Source organism: Scyliorhinus canicula, chromosome 5, assembly GCF_902713615.1.
Source record: "Scyliorhinus canicula chromosome 5, sScyCan1.1, whole genome shotgun sequence".
Classification (NCBI taxonomy): domain Eukaryota; kingdom Metazoa; phylum Chordata; class Chondrichthyes; order Carcharhiniformes; family Scyliorhinidae; genus Scyliorhinus; species Scyliorhinus canicula.
In genome coordinates, this window is record NC_052150.1 from 94,939,206 (window position 1) to 94,959,377 (window position 20,172).

Consider the following 20,172-nt stretch of genomic DNA (forward strand, 5'->3'; position numbering starts at 1 on the left):
TGGGCGGAGCCAAGGGTGGAGCCCTGTACAAACTCCTGAGCATTCCCAGAGCTACTCCCCCTAGTGGTCGGATAATGCTACTGCGCTTACAATGGTATTGGTAAATACAGTGTGAATTACTAAGTTACATTCACCACAATGCTGAACCATCGACACCTTTTGGTCCGTAGCTGCTCCTTCTCTTGGATCCAGGCTGACTCTCAATGCTGTCGTATTTGGTGATATTCTAGGAAAGCCTGTAACCTGATCTTTACAATGGCTTCCTCTGTAACCTTCCCCATTGTAATGTGAATCACATAGGATTTCTTTCTAGATACAAGCCTAATTAACTATCATTGCGAGTCCAACTCTCTCATCTTGGAACTAGATGAACAATTTAAAGCACAACTGTTTACAACCTGACATTCTAGACACCTACATGTCTTTCTCTCTGTTTTTAGATGGTCGGTCACTCTCTTTCTCTCTCACTTACTTTGTGTTTGATCTATGGCAGGCATTGGTCGCTCCTCTGTTACTGGCTTGGTTTTTGTGTTTGTAGCAAAAGTAAAATGGTCGCATATCCCTTTTTACTCTGGAACCGATGGCATCCCTGTCCACACTTGTAAATCTAAGCACAAAATTTGCTATTCTGATTTCCCCCTCCGCAGCATTTGCAGCTGAAGTCCTGCAGGTGGAAGTCTTTGAAATCAACTTGATTTGATATGAAACCCCATGTTTAACAGTGGTTGGAAGGCCAGTGAGGGCAGGGGGAGAGAATCAAGTTTGTGGGGGTGGCCCGGAGAGGAACGTGCCGGTTGACCCTGACACGTTGCCATTTTGGGGGGAAATTCCGCTATGATGGACAAAGGTGCTTGGGGGGGGGGGGGTGGGTGTTGGTTAAGTTCCAACTGTATTTCTTGTGTTTAGAGACGGCGTGAAGAATGAATAGGCCAGCAGAGGTATGTGGATGTTGCTTAGCAAGTGGAGCGTTGTACAGTAGAGAAGCCTTTAAGTTTGGATTTAGCTAATTTGTTTCCAGTTGGAGATGGATAGTGAAAACAAAGGCAACTTTTAGTCCCTCTCCAGCCATCTAAACCAACTGCTTCAAGCAGAGCTATTTCTGGAACAAAAGCCATACCATAGAGTAATGGTTAAGAAAATGAGTGCAGAGATCTGAAGAGCAGTAAGTTAAGGAAATAGAGAAATGAAGAGAAGCTTCCAAGATGGCTGTGGTTAAAGGTACTAGATCAGAGAACTGTTCAGTAAACACAGACACAGCTGAAAAGAAGGCCAGGTGATTTTTAGGTCTGAGATTTTCCTACAGCCTGCGGAATGTGAGTTGAACTAACTATGGAAATCGGTGGCTGGATCTCCAGATTTTGTGTATAAATTGTGACGAAGAAGGAAATCTAAAAGGGGGTGGTGTAAAATCCTGGATTACATTAGCTGTTAAAAGTAGAGTGGAAGCTTGCGTTAAAAGAGGAATTTGTAAAACCTGTGCTGAATGTTGGAATGCAAACATCTAAGGGAAAGCATTATTATGAAAGAAGATCTTAAAGCTTTGAGTTTGGAAACTCGCATGTGATCATCTGGAGACCGAGGAGAAATATACAGACACTAACTTGGGATTCAGAGTGGATAGTGTGTATTTGCCCGCAGTCATCTTGTGTGCCTAAAAGGGACTTAATGAGACACTTGTAGTTGATGATGTACTTTGCAATCCATGTTAATTTTTATATATAGTATAATTGTTAAGGTAAGGAGGGAGTAAAGGAGTGTTTTATTATCCAATTTTTCCATGTTTGATGCTTTTCTTGTTGAAACTAATTGGTGTTCCTGTGACTCTTCCTCCATATTTTATTTTAAAAATATATAAAAGTGACTTTTGAGCCAGCTTTCCATTCTGGAATCTTCCTGTCCAGCTATAACATAACTGGGATCATAATGAATGATGAGAGAGCATTCTGTTCTTCAAAGCTGTCGAATTTATCCTTTTTGACTGAGCCCACCTCCGACCCAAAGTTCATAGGGATGGGAAATTTCCTGATCAGTGACCCAAAACACCGATCTCCATGTACCCAGCAACTTGAGGCCCATTGCGCAGTCTGGGGAAAGCTGTGGAAACCTTTGAAAAAGGAAAAAGAAAATATTGAATTTGTTTTTTGTATAAAAGTTTGTTCATGTTCTCTCCAGAAGTGGATTTTATTTCTTAGCATTGAACTTTTGCCATTTGTGGTTATTACTTAACTCTTAAATAGATGCTAGATATTGAATTTTTTTGAGTAATAAGAATGTTTTGCCTCTGTTTAGGATTGACATTCATCGTAAAGATAACGCAGGTGCTGCTGAGAAACCAATAAGTATTCACTCAACACCAGAGGGGTGTTCAGCTGCTTGCAAGATGATAATGGAAATCATGCAGAAGGAAGCTCAGGATACAAAATTGTACGTACATAGAATAACATTTTGCATTTCAATCGTTAACAATACAAACAATTAGGTTTGTACCTGCAAATCAGGCAGGTGTTTTATTTTAATTGCAAGAATATCCCTGTCTTGTTTCAAAAAATTATAATTTTGAAACCATGGACACGTGGGAAACTGCAGCATTCTGCAGTCCCTTTGGTCACTTTCAAAATGAATATCTCAATAGCCCACTATCAAAATAATCAATGATCCCCTAAAGTATTTAGTGTTATCTGCTTCCCAGGGCCATTCAGCCCATCGGGTCAGCTCCGTATTTCAATCACGACTGATGTGTTTCTCATCCCCATTCTCCTGCTATCTCCCCATAACCCTCGATCCCCCTTTTAGAGTACCTGATTATTTTTTGCCCAGTTAAGGGGCAATTTAGCATGGCCAATCCACCTACCCTGCGCATTTTTAGTGTTGTGGGGGTGAGACCCACACAGGCACTGGGAGAACATACAAACTCCACATGGACAGTGACCCGGGGCCTGGATCAAACCCGGGTATTCAGCTCCGTGAGGCAGCAGTGCTAACCACAGCACCACCGTGCCGTCCCCTGATCCCCTTATTAATCAAAAACCTATCTATCTCTGTCTTAAAGACACTCTGCCTCCACAGCCTTCTGTGGCAGAGTTCCACAGATTCACCACCCTCTGAGGTGAGAAGGAAGAGGAGGAATTTCTTCAGCCAGTTTTAAATGATCACCCCTTCAGTCTGAGGCTGTGCCCTCGGGCTCTAGTTTTTCCTACTAGTGGAAACCTCCTCTCCACGCCCACTCCATTTCTCAGTATCCTGTAAATTTCCATAAGATCACCCCCCCCCCCCCCCCCAATCCTTCTAAACTCCCAATGACTACAGACCCAGAGTCCTCAATCAATCTCGTATGACAAGCTCTTCATTCCAAGGATCGTTCTTGTGAACCTCATCTGGACCCTTTCCAATCCTTAGATACAGGGCCCAAAACTGCTCTCAATACTCCAAATGGGTTCTGACCAGAGCCTTGTACAGCCTCAGGTCATCCCTGCTCTTGTATTCTAGCCCTTTCGACATGCATGCCGCTAGAGCAATTAAATTAAATCTAAACTGTACACCCTTTTAAAAAAAAATTCGGACCTATATCCGTTCAGTTTATTTATTCATTAAATATACAAGGGTTGAATCATTTCGACCCTAAAGCCTTCAACGCGCTTTTCTCGCTCAACGCCTTAAATACAGTATCCGATGCCCTTTACACCCAGCTTCCTCTCTGTAATCATAGCCTATGCTAAACCCATTGGTAGCATTTTGCTGTTGTGCCTGCTAACTTGGCATGGAAACTGGGGTCCTCCTAGGTCTGTATGACTTGGTATAAACCATCTGCTTTTGTGAGTAAATGCACGAGTAATTAAGTAATCAAATGTCTTCATCTGAATCATTTTTGAGTGCTTTTGCCAAATGAATCACCATCTGAGAACTTTTCAAGCTGGCGTTGAAACTCCTATTTACATAATTGCAGCACAGAAGAAATACCTTTAAAGATTTTGGCACACAACAATTTTGTTGGGCGTCTCATTGGGAAAGAAGGAAGAAATCTGAAAAAAATCGAGCAAGATACAGACACTAAAATCACAATTTCCCCGTAAGTTTTGGAGCTCTGGATTTCCATTTTCTGTGCATTGAATTGGTCTTTTGACAAAATTTGAAATCTTTACGTTGGCTATGCAGGTTGCAAGACTTGACGCTTTGCAATCCAGAAAGGACAATTACAATAAAAGGCAGTATTGAAGCATGTTCCAAAGCTGAGGAAGAAATTATGAAGAAAATTAGAGAATCTTACGATAATGATATGGCTGCTATGAATGTAAGTAATCAGGTGTTTACTATTTGTACAGTGCTGTTATTCTAGACCAGGATTGTATTACTGCTTGAGGTGGATAACAATTGTTGTCTTTCAACAGTTCCTATAAAATGAAACATGTCCTTTGTTCCAAAAACTACCATTTGTTTGGTCTTTACAGAGTTGTGTGCCTTGAGAATGAATAATTTAGCAAGTTACAGTAATCTGTAGATTTGAATTTTAGATAACCAATATGTTCACTCCATTTTGTCAGAAATCAAACTTGATTGAGTTTTGCAGACTAAAATAACACCTTTACAATTCTACCCAAGTGTGACTGAATTTAGGATTCATTTAATTCTGGTTAAATTGTGCTTTATTCATAAAATTTGTAATACTGTAGTCGATTTACAATCTGGATATCACCGTTCACGTTGCACAATACGGAACAATTGGGTTAAACACAGTACTTTACACTCTAGGGAACCGTGCTCCACATGAAACATTTTCTGATGTATACAGCCAAGAGATTTTACACTGTTTCCAGGTCCTTCTTGTGCAATGGCAAGAGGGTTCTATACTGTGGCCTTTCCACCGCTGAACCTTCTTGGTGATGTGCCACCCATCTGGGGAGTTAGCAGTAGTGTCAACAAGTGAAACCTATCTATGAATAACTTGATGGTTTTCAGTTTCCAGCAGAGCCACCTGGCTGCAGATCTTATCACAGCTTTGATCCGGTGTACACACCAACTGAATACTTGCATAGAGACAAGAGCAAGTGTACGGTAGAAAGCATGACACAAAGGAGCCTCGTAAACCTGAAGTCATTGTGGAAACCTGCCAGTGGCTGGGATCATACCTGATGGATGTCGGCTGTAGTGGCAGGATACCAATTACTGTAGCTCCAGCACATTGTTTTTTTAAATATATAAATGCTTTTTATTGGATTTTTGAACAAAGTATATTTACCGTTATGTGCACAGAATAAAATATAATATAAGAGAAGGGAACACGAACACAAAAATTAAAATAAAATAACTGGTAGGATATTATGCACTAGCTCAACAGCAGCAACTCTGTGCAATTGGCAATATTATTTTTAACACATAAGTAGGCATCTGTTTGTGTGTGGGGGGGGGGGGAATTGGGGAGGTACATATACATTTGAGTGGCGGAGAAACAATTACAGAGGGCAATACGCAAATGGATCTGATGTTGTCACTTGCTTCTCTCGGAATGTTTTTGTTGCCGTTGTGTTCAGCCGTTTGCCCTGTCTTTCGCCCGTATTTTCCTTGTTCTCTGCTCCTGTAGTTTGTTATTGTTTCCTGTGCCCTCATTCCGGCTGTCATTCCTTTGCTGCCCCCCACCTTTCTGGTTCCCTGTCTCCTCCCTCTATTTCCTCTTCCCCCCCCCCCCCCCCCCCCCCCTCTTCTGTGGTTCATCTTTCTTTTCTCTGAGGTTTAGTTGTTACTCCCTGCCCCCCTCTCCTGCATTGGCGACTTTCCCCTGATTCTTGGCTACCTGGCTATTCTTCTGCTTGTTCGTTGGCCACAAACAGGTCCCGGAACAATTAGGTGAATGGCTCCCAAGTTCTGTGGAAGCCGTCGTCTGACCCTCAGATGGCAAATTTGATTTTCTCCATTTGGAGAGATTCTGAGAGGTCGGATATCCAGTCTGCAGCTTTGGGTGGTGCTGCTGACCACTGTGCAGCACTGTGGACTGTATGAATTTTCTGTCAGCTGTCCAGATTTGAAACTTGGGTGAATTGAATTTTCTACTTTATTTCATTAAACATAATATCCATAAAATCCCTATAATGCAGAAGGCGGCCATTTGGCCCATCGCTTCTGCACCAACCCTCTGAAATAACACTCCACCCAGGCCCTGCCCTATCCCTGTAATCTCACCTAACCTGCACGTCTGGGAGGAAAGCAGAGCACCCGGAGGAAACCTATGCAGGCACAGGGAGCACGTGCAAACTTCACACACAGTCTCCCAAGGCCGGAATCAAACCCGGGGTCCCTTGCGTAGTGAGGCAGCAGTGCTAACTGCTGAGCTCTTCCTACTCTGTTAGTGTGATGCTATTTTAATACTGCTACTCCTCTAATTCCATCTCCCAGTCCTTTTCTGAAGATTTTTGTAGTTTACAACATTTATTCATGATCATGTCTGGCTAATAGGTCCTTCTGATTGCTAGTACACCATATCCTCCAAGCTGCTTTATGCTTCTAATTTATTTCTCTCCTTGCTGAAGCCAGAAAATAATTCTGTTTTCAGTTCATGATATATTTCACCTCCCTGCCAACATTTTTAGCTGTTAAGACTTTTGCATTGCGACTGTTAATATAGGGCCATTTGGCCAATCGCAGCTATGTTTTGTAGGGTTGAAAGAGTGATGTTGAGTTTGCCCGTTTTGCCGTCCTGATATATCCAGAGTTAAAATTCTAGGTTTTTTGAGCATGCACAACTGTATTAAATTAAATTGAGTACATTTGTTGCTCCAAAGAATCCTGATCCAATAACAGTTCCATTATATTGAGGAAGATTTCAAAATCTAGTTCAACACGTTTTATGATAGGCCCACCAAATATTAGCTCAAACTTTCATGCCAATAATGGTTCAGTAAACCAGAGCAGGACACTTTTTAACCCAAAGAACTGCAAAACATTCGGTCTAAATCGGCAAAATGATGTTTCTTACCAATTGCAGTAGACATTCCATAACGCACAGCTGACAATTCAGTACTAGTGGAGTGATTTCTCAAGTCATAGATTTTGAGGTGTGGAAAGGGAGGTAGTCTTTTGTAGTTCAATATTGTAATATGACTGAGAGAACAAGGTCTGGAGTGTGCATCGTTTTTTCCCGCCTTCCAAGTATGCAGGACAGACTCTGGTGCAAAGTGAGTTAGTTGACTGAAAGAGGAAGTTTTTAATGACTTGCACTGATAATTCAATGGTGTGATGTGTAGGTGCATTTTCTTGCAAATAATAACACGTCAGGAATCTCTCTCTCTCTCTCTCTCTCTCTCTCTCTCTCTCCCCCCCCCCCCCCCCCCTGGTTGCTGCTGCTATTGACCAAGATACCTATCTTTGAGCCAGGAAGTCCAGAAAAGGCTGCCACCGTTTATAGAACCCTTGTACTGATCCTCTCGGGGCAAATTTAACCCTTTCCAACTTTATAAATCCCGCCATGTCATTGACCCAGGTCTCCACGCTTGGGGGTCTCGCATCCTTCCACTGTAGCAAGATCCTCCGCCGGGCTACTAGGGACGCAAAGGCCAGAACACCGGCCTCTTTCGCCTCCTGCACTCCCGGCTCCACCGCAACTCCAAAAATCGCGAGTCCCCACCCTGGTTTGACCTTGGATCCAACCACCCTCGACACCGTCCCCGCCACCCCCTTCCAGAATTCTTCCAGTGCCGGACATGCCCAGAACGTATGGGCATGATTCGCTGGACTCCCCGAACACCTGGTGCATCTGTCCTCACCCCCAAAGAACCTACTCATCCTAGTCCCGGACATGTGGGCCCGGTGCAGCACCTTAAATTGGATGAGGCTAAGCCTCGCACATGAAGAGGAAGAGTTGACTCTCTCCAAGACATCCGCCCAAGTCCCGTCCTCTATCTGCTCCCCAAGTTCCCCCTCCCATTTAGCCTTCAGCTCCTCCACTGACGACTCCTCCACCTCCTGCATTACCTTATAGATGTCAGACACCTTCCCCTCTCCGACCCACACCCCCGAAAGCACTCTGTCCATCGTCCCCCGTGGGGGCAGCAAAGGGAATCCCTCTACCTGGCGCCTAGCAAACGCCTTTACCTGCAAGTATCTGAACATGTTCCCTTGGGGAAGCCCAAATTTATCTTCCAGTTTCCCCAGGCACGCAAACCTCCCGCCAGTAAACAGGTCCCTCAATTTACTGATGCCCACCCTTTGCCACCCCTAAATCCCCCATCCATGTTCCCCGGGATGAACCGATGGTTGCCACCCAGTGGAGCCTCCATCGAGCCCCCTGTTTCCCCCCTATGCTGTCTCCACTGTCCCCAGATTCTTAGGGTCGCCGCCACCACCGGGCTTGTGGTAAACCTCTTAGGGGAGAGCGGCAGCGGCGCCGTTACCATGGCACCCAGGCTCGTACCTCTACATGACGCCATCTCCATTCTTTTCCACGCCGCCCCTCCCCCCTCCATCACCCATTTACGCACCATTGACACATTGGCCGCCCAATAGTACCCCAAAAGGTTGGGCAGCGCCAGCCCGCCTCTATCCCTCCCTCGCTCCAGGAAAACCCTCTTCACTCTCGGAGTCCCATGTGCCCACACAAAGCTCAAGATACTGCTAGTCACTCTCCTAAAGAAGGCCCTGGGGATAAAGATGGGCAGGCACTGAAAGAGGAACACCGTCATTTTGACGGACTGCACCCTCCCCGCCAACGACAATGGCAACATATCCCACCTCTTGAGCTCCTCCTCCATTTGATCTACAAGCCTGGTGAAATTATGTTTGTGAAGAGTCCCCCAGTCCCTGGCCACCTGCACCCCAGGTACCTAAAACTCTCCCCCACCCGCCTAAGCGGGAGCCTACCAATTCCTTCCTCCTGGTCTCCAGGGTGCACCACAAACACCTCACTCTTGCCTAAATTTAGTTTATAACCTGAAAAGGTCCCAAACTCAGCTAGCAGCTCCATCACCCCCGGCATCCCTCCCACCGGGTCCGCCACATACAGTAACAGGTCATCGGCATACAACGACACCCTATGTTCCTCCCCACCTTGCACTAAACCTCTCCACCTCTCTGAATCCCTCAACGCCATCGCCAGCCGCTCGATTGCCAATGCAAACAACAAGGGGGACAGGAGGCAACCCTGCCTGGTCCCTCGGTAAAGCCGGAAGTACTCCGACCTCCTCCCATTCGTGGCCACGCACGCCATCGGGGCCTCATATAGCAGCCTCACCCATCTAATAAACCGTTCACCAAATCCAAACCTCCCATAAGTACCCCCACTCCACTCTATCGAAGGCCTTCTCCGCATCCAGCGCCACCACTATCTCTGCCTCACCCTCAATCGCCGGCATCATGATGACATTCAACAATCTCCGCACATTCGTGTTCAGCTGCCTTCCCTTCACAAAACCTGTCTGGTCCGCGTGTACAACCCCTGGCACACAGTCCTCTATCCTGGTGGCCAGGATTTTTGCCAGCACCTTGGTATCTACGTTGAGGAGAGATATGGGCCTGTATGAACCACACTGCTGGGGGTCCTTGTCCCTCTTTAAGATTAATGAGATCAGCGCCCGCGACATCGTCCCTTCCCATGCTTCATTAAGTGTTCGCACCAGTAAGGGGCCCACTAGGCCCACAAACTTTTATAAAATTCCACCGGGAACCCATCCGGCCCCGGTGCCTTCCCTGTCTGCATCTGCCCGATCCCCTTAACTAGCTCCTCCAGCTCAATCGACGCACCCAACCCCTCCACCTGCTCCTCCTGCACCTTCGGGAAAGAAAGCCCGTCAAGGAACCTCTTCATACCCCTCCTCTCCCCCGTTGGCTCCGACCGGTACAGTTCCCCGTAAAAGTCCTTGAAGACCTCATTCACCTCTACCCCCTTCCGCACCACATTCTCACTCTTGTGTCTCACTCCAACAATTTCCTTTGCCGCATCTCGCTTGCGGAGCTGATGAGCCAGCATCCTATTCGCCTTTTCACCATGTTCGTACACTGCCCCTTGTGCCTTCCTCCACTGTGCCTCCGCCCTTCTAGTGGTCAGCAAATCATATTTAGCCTGCAGGCTGCGCCTCTCCCCCAACAGTCCCTCATCTGGTGCCTCCTGTCTACCTCCTGCATCCTTCCCACCAGTCTATCCCTCTCGCTCCTCTCCCTGTGTGCCCGGATGGATATCAGCTCCCCATGAATCACCTCCTAGCTGCGAGCCGTCCTCCATTGTACTTCCGTGGGTCAGCTAACTTCTGCTGACCCCGGAAACTCCCGCCAATAACCCGACCCCTCCCAAAGTGGGATCATCCCCCATCCTATCCCTCCTCCAGCCAGCGCGGGGAAGAACCAGTTAAGGCCCCGCCTCCCCCTGTCATCGTCTCCACCCCCGCAGCGCGGGAAACCGGAGGAAAGCCCGCGCTTTCGCACTGCCCCACCACACCCTTCTGACGCAGCGCCCAAATACCAGCCCCACTCCATACCCCCAACCTGACATAGAATACAACAAACCCCCCAACCCTCCCCGCAAGAAACTCAAACAATGCCCCACAGCAAAAAACATAACAGAACAACACCCCCATAAATAACTATATCAAAATTGTAAAAGTACAGAAAATGAGAACACAGCAACAGCAGAATCCAGCAATAAGGTATTACAACCGACCCCGCAACCCCTAGTTCAAGTCCAGTTTCTCCATCCGCACGAAGGACCACGCCTCCTCCGGGGAATCGAAATAATAATGCCGGTCCGAATAAGTTACCCACAGGCGCGCAGGCTGCAACATTCCGAACTTGACCGTCTTCTTGTAAAGCACCTCTTTCGTCCGATTAAACCCGGACCGCCGCTTAGCCACCTCCGCACTCCAATCCTGGTAGATCCGTACTACCCCATTCTCCCAGTTGCTGCTCTTCACCCTCTTGGCCCAACGCAGCACGCACCCCCGATCACTGAACCGGTGGAACCTCACCAGCACCGCACGCGGGGGTTCATTCTCCTTAGGCCTCCTGGCCAGTACTTTGTGTGTTCCCTCCAGCTCCAAGGGAAGGTGGAAAGACCCGGCCCCCACTAGCGAGTTCAGCATCGCAGCCACGTAGGTTGTCAGGTCCAGCCTCTCCGCAAGGCCCAAGATCTGCAGATTTTCCCGCCTCATGCGGTGATCAAGCTCCTCGAAGCGGTCCTGCCACTTCTTGTGGAGCGCCTCGTGTCCCTCCACCTTACTCACGAGGATCCCGGCCTCTTCCTCTCGTTCAGTGGCCTGCGTCTGCAACTCCTTGATGGCAGCACACTGGGTCATCTGAATCTCCGAGAGCCTTTTGTTAGTTTCCTGCAAAGAGCTCAGTACCTCAGCCTTGAAGTCTGTAAAACAGCGCAGGAGAGCAGCTTGTTGCTCCAGGGCTCACTGCTTCCACTCCTCTGGAGCTCCGCCGGCCACCATCTTGGATTCCTTCCCCTGTTTTTTCTGGGGAGCTGCTGCTGTTTTTTCCCCCTTTCCACTCCGAGTTCGAGTCATGAACTGCAGGGAAAGTCGATCAGCACACCTTCTCCCACCGGGAGATGTCGAAAAATTTCCGTTTTGGACTCTAAAAAGAGCCAAAAAGTCCGTTTGAAATGGGAGCTCCCAAATGTGTGTGGCTTCCTACGTCATCGCCGCCACCGGAAGTCGAAAATATTCCTTATTGATGCACAGTAACAAAACACATGTTGAGATAAATCAAAAATTAATGATATGCAGAATTCTGAAGAGATTGGATTCTCTAGGCTAGATGTTGTCATCATAGAAAATGCTAGCGCCTTGAGACATTTTACTATGTTAAAGGTGCTATACAAATGCAAGTTCTTGTGCTTGACAACAAAATTGTTTGAGTCTTTTAACACAACATTCTTTAATATTTTAAGGAAAGCTTCTTTACCGCTCTTTGTGTTTAGTTGTATAAAACGCAATAATTTGAGATGGTTGAAATTAAATAATCTAACTACTTTTTTTTGATCAAAACATTTTATACCACATTTTATTTTTGCAGCTTCAAGCACATTTAATCCCCGGCCTAAATCTGAAAGCTCTAGGCTTATTTCCTCAATCGTCACCTGTACTGCCACCGCCTTCTGTACCTCCTGCTTATACTCCATTTGGGGTGAGTGTACTCTTGATGTCTGATATTTAATCATGAGGATTGCTTTCATAGGCTATTGCTTAATGTTTGAAATAAATTTAAAGAAAAACTTTTTAAACTGTGGTTAACTATTTACAGATGATTGGGACAGTTGAGATTTGTGCCTTTTATTTAGCTTTTGTGATGAATTTATTACTAGCTCTGTTGCTGTAAGATTTGCATTTCTTGAAGGTAAGTTTATCATATTGATTTACAGTTGTTTCTGACCTTTGAACTATTGAGAGTTAAATGCCTTGAATGTTGAGAAGGATTGCACTAATTTAATTGTTCTTCACACGGTCATTCCCTGTGTGACGATAAAGGGAATAAGGAAATAAAGTTTCTGATGTACTAAGTGTTGGCATGGTTCTATTGTTGGGCTACATGGCCTGTTTCTGACCTCCATAATTTTTGATTCAATTACAAAGTATTACAATTGTTTGAAATGATGAGTAGCGACCTAAGCGATAATTTATATCATCTTGAAGTGCAAAACCAAAATGCAATTAAAATATCTTGGCATTTGTGTGTAATATTTTTAATTCCAGTGCATTTAAAGTCCTTTTGAGTTTCGGCATTCTGAGCAGAGTAGTGGTAATGATCTTTATCAGTGTCACAAGTAAGCTTATATTAACACTGCAATGAAGTTACTCTGAAAATCCACTAGTCACCACACTCCAGCGCCTGTTCGGGTGCACTGAGGGAGAATTCACAATGTCCAATTCACCCAACAAGCACATCGACCAGTATAAATAAATGTGCTGTTGATTGCTGCAAATTCTTTTGTCCAGTATGCTAAATAGATAGCTCATATATTTCTTGTTTGAAACTTAAAAATATCAAGTCATCAATGTCAGGAGTGTCAAAATATTTTTTAGGTAAGAAGTAATCTGAGGAGTGCATTTCTGGTTAGACCAAGGTACACAATAGTTTGAAATTTGTATTAATTTTACACCTATCGGTGAAAGAATGACTTTTTAGTTCCCAATGAATCATCTGTGGGAAAAATACAGAAATGAATCGAAGTCCTGTTCTTTTTGATTTATATATAGGGGACCCAATCTGGAGTCTTGTGGCGCAGTGGGTGGCATCTCGGCTTCTTAAGCTAGAATCCCTGTGTTCATGTCCCACTCCAGGAATGATGGCCAAGGAAGGTGCTTTCATAACACAGCCAAATAAGTTGAATATCAATCAGCAAATAGCAAAAATGGGAGGCTCATCAGCCAGGTGATGGAAAGAAAATTATGACTTCAACCATCATTATTCACAGTTCTAGACTACAACATGGATGTAAAGGTGCATATTGCCACAGCAGGTTGCCCTCCTTGGGGATTGGTTGGCTGGACGGCCCTGGTAGATGAAATTGGTGCTGACAGCATGGCGTCCGATCCCAGTTTCAGCTGGAGTGAATTTGAGATCTGCCGCCTTATTCCACCCACGGAATTGCGGCACTGTGGGTCAAACCTACTTTTGTGCAGAGAATTGAAGAAAAAGTTGTTCTCCATTATCCTTTGAATATTTAGAAGTATATTTAAAATTTACAGCTTTACTGCTATTGAGCAGGGATAGATATTCATGTTCCTATGGTGCTTTATCAGGTCAGTTGCTTTTGAGGTTCATGGGAATGAGGCAGCCATTGACGCTGGCAACTTCTTGCAAACAGTAATGGGATGAATTGGCAGCTAATCTGAATCTCTGAACATTCTGAATGGTAGAATTACTGATCAGGAGGAATAGGAACACATTCTTTGAATAAAAAGATGGTGGTAGGTTAAGTTCAAAATGTTACTTTAGCTGTATCATGGAGGATTTTTTTAAAGAACAAAACCAATGCTACTTTAAAGCAGCCTTCTGGGATATTGTACTTGCTGTCTATCTGACGAGCCATCCACTTATCAATGATCAACTATTTCCTCCAGTTAAACATTGGAAAAATTGTGATCAAGAGTAGGAATCAGTCATGCTTTATTTCTGCAATGCAACAGCCCATGTGGCTGAATGTAGCGAACCGATTTTGGGGAATTGGTCCTGGAAACCTCCTTGGCTATTATTAAAAAATGTAATTGTTTTGCATTTGTTGGAAATTTTATTTGTACTTCCAGAAATTTTGGCTGTTGTGGAAATAAATATCAAATGCATTGATCAGCTGGCACTAAGGTGAAGTTAATGTAGAAAATTTAGCATGGAAATATTTTAATTACTTGTTTGCAATGGGGGAAAAGGTTGATCAAGAGCCATCCATTTATCAATGATCCACTATAAAGGTTGATCAAGAGCAGGAATCAGACATGCTTTATTTCCACAGTGCAACAATGCTAAGGCCACTATGGTGGCATGGTCGCACAGTGGTTATCATTGTTGCTTCACGGGCAGCACGGTGGCCTAGTGGTTAGCACAACCACCTCACAGCGCTGAGGTCCCAGGTTCAATCCCGGCTCTGGGTCACTGTCCGTGTGGAGTTTGCACATTCTCCCCGTGTCTGCGTGGGTTTTGCCCCCACAACCCAAAAATGTGCAGAGTAGGTGGATTGGCCACGCTAAATTGTCCCTTAATTGGAAAAAATAATTGGGTAATCTAAATTTATTTAAAAAAAATTTTTTTTTTTTTTTTTAAATCATTGTTGCTTCACAGCTTCAGGGACCCTGGTTCAATTCCCAGCTTGTGTCACTGTCTGTGTGGAGTCTGCACGTTCTCTCTGTGTCTGTGTGGGTTTCTTCCGTGTGCTTCGGTTTCCTCCCACAAGTCCCGAAAGAGGTGCTGTTAGGTAATTTGGACATTCTGAATTCTCCCTCCCGTGTACCCAAACAGGTGCCGTAATGTGTGGCGACTAGTGGCTTTTCACAGTAACTTCATTACAGTGTTAATGTAAGCCTACTTGGGACAATAAAGATTATTACGTGGATGAATGTAGCTAACCGATTTGAAGAACTGTTCCTGGAAGCTTCCTCGGGTATTTATATTTTAAAAAAAAAGTAGTTGTTTTACATTTGTTTGAAATTTTGTTTGGACTTTCAGAGATTTCGGCTGTTGTGGAAATAAATGTCAAATGTTTTGATCAGCTAGTACTGTACGGTGAAGTTAATGTAGAAATTTTAGCGTGGAAATATTTTAATAACTTGTTTGCAATTGGGGAAAGATTTATCAGAAAAAACGGAATTAGGTTTTGAAGATCGAATTTTAGAGATTCAGCATAATCGGGAATAGATGACAGGAGACCATTAGACCATGTGCAGATGTATTATGGTCTGCCATTTCGAGAAGCATATTCTGTTTTTTTTGTGTTTTTAGTTTAAATTCAAAATTTGCAACCAATGGGAAGCAGAGAAAGTAGAGTTAGTTAGAGAATATTCTCTCAAGAATTTGGCTGATGGAAGGTTTGTTGTGGAGTCCACAGGAGTCTGTGTTGGACCCCCCCCCCCCCCCCCCCCCTACTTTTACAGATATATATTAATGACCTAGACCAGTGTTTTTCAAATTTTTTTTTTCCAGAGACCCATTTTTACATGCCGGCCGTCGTGACCCACCGTATTCACTTGCCTTTAATGCAACAGGCGAGCCTGCGTGGTCCTCACGATCTCACTTGTTACATTTCTACAGAGGTCCTGGAGCTCACACCAACACTGCTTTGTCCTATTGTGGACTCTCCTGAACAGCTCTCACCACCACTGCTTTGTCCTGCTGTGGATTCTCCTGAGCCACTCTCTCCAGTAGGTTTAGTTGTGAGATCCTGGCCTGTTTGTGTCTCTGGGCCTCCCTTCCTTATTACAAAACGATCCATTTTAAATGTTACCGTCCTGTTACTTGTATGCTGCTGGCACTGATGAGTGGGCAGGCATGCGCAGCGCGCCCACATTCAAAGCCGGTCGCAGCCGGCATTTTAAAAAGCCAGCTGCTGCGCATTAATTCCCGTGATCGAGAACGCTGTGATGGATGGCTCCGCCTTTGAAAATGACTGATTGAGATCTTGTTATATTTAGTGTTGTCTGCATGCATTGTAATGTAAAGATGCTTGATTGAGCAAGGGTTAATGTGAAACTGGAGAAGAACACCACCCATGGTCAATCCAGAGTCACATGGTAAAAATCTCAGAACAGTCTAGAAATGGAACTCCAAGTAAGAAGACAGTCTGCAAGGTGAACAATCTGGGAACTGCAAATATAGACTACCAATGAAGGGTTTATATTTGAATATATATGTCTCAAGATTTCTTGACCGAGACACACCTACTACAACAGAAGGACCGGATAAATAAAACATGATGACAGCAGTGAGATCTCCTAAAAGATATCACATCAGAGGCATAATCCAATGTAGTGATCTGCGTTGAAGTGAAAGGTGGCAGCTAAACGCATGAACCCAGTGCAGTATCCCAAGATATGTATAACTGAAGCTGGATTAGAGAGAGATGCACATAAGAAGAAAGCTTGAAGAAAAAGTTGAAAAAGCTTCACCACACATTTGCAAAAACCTGAGTGACACAGTTTACAAGATGGTGAGTACAAAAAGAAGCTGCACTTGCATTGTAGAATAGATGACAGTCACAGTTTGGTGGATTGCAGACGTTGAAAGAAGGCGGCAATAAAAAAAACTATTTTTTTAAAAAATGCAGGTAAAGTTGAGGAAAACCTGCAGGAAAAAATAGGGCCACAAAAGTATAAAAAAGTTCCTGCCAAGTTACAACCCACACTGAATACCTACAGCCCTTCCAAGCATTTCAGAAATGCTGAAATCTTAATTTTGAAAAGCATTCTAAACTGAAGGGAAGTGGCTTCAAAATTCATTTTAGAACAAGGAAAGCATATTTTGTCCCAAACCACAGTCGAAAAAACAATAGGAAATAGGAACAGCAGTAGGCTGTTTGGCCCCTCGAGCCCGCTCCGCCTTTCAATAGGATCGTGACTGATCCAGCATTCCTCTGCTCTCTATGGCAAGGAGTTGCAAAGACACTCGACCCTCGGATGAAATTTCTCCTTATCTCAGTCTTACATTTAGTGCCCCTTTATTCTGAGACTATGCATTCCGGTCTTAGACTCTCCCACGAGGGGAAACATCGGGGCAGCACGGTAGCATGGTGGTTAGCATAAATGCTTCACAGCTCCAGGGTCCCAGGTTCGATTCCCGGCTGTGTCACTGTCTGTGTGGAGTCTGCACATCCTCCCCGTGTGTGCGTGGGTTTTCTCCGGGTGCTCCGGTTTCCTCCCACAGTCCAAAGATGTGCGGGTTAGGTGGATTGGCCAGGCTAAATTGCCCTTAGTGTCCTAAAAAATAAGGTTAATGGTGGTTGTTGGGTTACTGGTATAGGTATACGTGGGCTTGAGTAGGGTGATCATTGCTCGGCACAACATCGAGGGCCGAAGGGCCTGTTCTGTGCTGTACTGTTCTAAAAAAAATCCTCTCAGCATTTACCCTATTACGCCCCTTGAGCATCCGATATGTTTCAATGCAATCACCTCTCATTCTTCTAAATTCTAATGAGCAGAGTCCCAACCTGTTTGACCTTTGCTCATATGACAATCCCTCCATAACGGGGATTATCCCAGTGATCTGAGCCACCTATTTACCTTCCCCAAAAAAGGACTTGGGCACAAAAATCGAGAGATTCTGAAAGATGAACAGAAACTTTGGCAAAACCATCAACTTCACTGTCTGGACCCTCCTTGCCAGCGAAAGCAAAGAACATCCCACTTCTTGGAGTCCTCCTTCATGTCCTCTGCCAAATTAGCCAAATTCAATTTGTGTAACTCAGCCTAACTATCAAACCAGCTGAAATGGCAACTTATTCAAAATATCATCTGGGCATTGATCAGGAACACCATGTTCTTTCCCATATAGGGTCATGGGGTTATAACACAATCATAAGACATAGGAGTAGAATTAGACCATTCGGCCCATGAACTTGCCATTCTCATGCCTTGTCCCCATAACCCCGATCCCGTTATTAATCAAGAACCTATCTATCTCTGTCTTTTAGATGCTCAGTTATTTGGCCTCCACAGCCTTCTGCGGCAAAGAATTCCACAGATTCACCAGCCTCTGGCTGAAGAAATTCCTCCTCATCTCTGTTTTAAAGGATCGTCCCTTCCATCTGAGGTTGTACCCTCTGGTTCCAGTTTTACTTAATTTTTCCACTAGTAGGAAAAACTCTCTCAATATCCACACTCATTGCTTTTTGCCCATTAACCAATTCTCTATCCATGCCAGTATACTACCTCCAGCACTATGGGCCCTTATAACTTAACCTTTTGTGTGGTGTGTTGTTGGACGCCTTCTAGAAGTCCAAATACAGCACATCGACTGGTTTCCCCCTCCACTCTGGTTGCCACTTCCTCAAACAAGCTCTTAATCAGACACCATTTTCCTTTCGTGAAACCATGCTGACTGATTAGATTATGATTGATTTTCCAAATGCGTGCCATTGATTCCAACATTTTTCCAACAATAGATATTGGGCATAGCGACTAAAGTTTTGCCTCCCTCCATTTTTGAATAGGGGTTTGAATTGGCAGTTTTCCAATCCTCCGGTACTTCTCCTGAATCCAAGGATTTTTGGAAAGCAACCCAGGCAGTACAAAGAACCGGAACACCTATGTACCTTCCTTGATATGTTTATTGCAAAATAACAACACCTGCAAAGCTTTCTCGAAGATCTGTCCAGCAACAAGTCCTCAAAAAAGATGGAGGAAACCAACTGTATCCTAGCAACTACGGCCTGTGTGGAAAAAGTAGTCACTACACTCTTTCGGAGATAAAGGTTTAAAGTGGTACCTCCAAGAAAAAAAAGGCTATGACTATGGACCGAAAAGTTAGAAGAGACTGTGGGAAGGCAACTAGAGAATAAGAAGCTTGCCCTTCAAGATCGAATGTAAAAGGAATGCGTGGCCATTTACCTACATGAGGAAATAAAAACTATACAATGGAAGCATGGCAGAAGACACTTGAAGGCACTGCTGAATTGCAGGAAAGCACAAGGTGAAGCAAGCAAGCTTTGAAAGAAAAGGAAAACCTTTTGAAATGCCTTCAAATGCTACAAGAATTCCTTGGGTCAAGTTGATTTCTCAGGAAGAGAAGCAAAATGAGCTTCACCTCACTGAACAAACTGCTGAATCAGTTGGCAGAGAAGACTCTGCAATGTTCCAAATAACGGATGCATGTAGAAATGGTACGGCAGTTATCGTGGGGGATTTTAATCTACATGTCGATTGGTTTAACCAGGTCGGTCAAGGCAGCCTTGAGGAGGAGTTTATAGAATGTATCTGTGATAGTTTCCTCGAACAGTATGTAATGGAACCTACGAGGGAATAAGCGGTCCTAGATCTGGTCCTGTATATTGAGACAGGATTGATTAATGATCTCTCAGTTAGGGATCCTCGGAATGAGCGATCACAATATGGTGGAATTTAAAATACAGATGGAGGGTGAGAAGGTAAAATCAAACACTAGTGTTTTGTGCTTACAAAGGAGATTACAATGGGATGAGAGAAGAGCTAAATTAGGTAGACTGGGAGCAAAGCATTTATGGTGAAACAGTTGAGGAACAGTGGAAGACCTTCGAAGCGATTTTTCACAGTGCTCAGCAAAGGTTTATACCAACAAAAAGAAAGGACGGCAGAAAGAGGGAAAATCGGCCACGGATATCTAAGGAAATAAGGGAGAGTATCAAATTGAAGGAAAAAGCATACAAAGTGGCAAAGATTAGTGGGAGACTAGAGGACTGGGAAATCTTAGGGGGCAACAGAAAGCTACAAAAAAATCTATAAAGAAGAGTAAGATAGATTGAGTAAACTTGCTCAGAATATAAAAACATAGTAAAAGTTTCTACAAATATATAAAACAAAAAAGAGTGGCTAAGGTAAATATTGGTCCTTTAGAGGATGCAAAGGGGGCTTTAATAACGGGAGATGAGGAAATGGCTGAGGAACTGAACAGGTTTTTGGGTCGGTCTTCACAGTGGAAGACACAAATAACATGCCAGTGACTGATAGGAATGTGGCTATGACAGGTGAGGACCTTGAGAGGATTGTTATCACTAAGGAGGTAGTGATGGGCAAG

General features: G+C 44.4%; 1 protein-coding gene across 4 annotated transcripts in view; it reads left to right on the forward strand.

Annotated features, from left to right (window-relative positions):
• igf2bp3 (insulin-like growth factor 2 mRNA binding protein 3) overlaps positions 1-20,172 on the forward strand; it is a 199,928-nt gene that overhangs the window by 130,563 nt on the left and 49,193 nt on the right. For all 4 annotated transcript variants that reach the window (XM_038797406.1, XM_038797405.1, XM_038797407.1 and 1 more), the window contains exons 7-10: positions 2,290-2,424; positions 3,944-4,066; positions 4,153-4,288; positions 11,995-12,105. In XM_038797406.1, the coding sequence (XP_038653334.1) occupies positions 2,290-2,424; positions 3,944-4,066; positions 4,153-4,288; positions 11,995-12,105 (505 nt within the window). The remainder of the gene's footprint in view (positions 1-2,289; positions 2,425-3,943; positions 4,067-4,152; positions 4,289-11,994; positions 12,106-20,172) is intronic.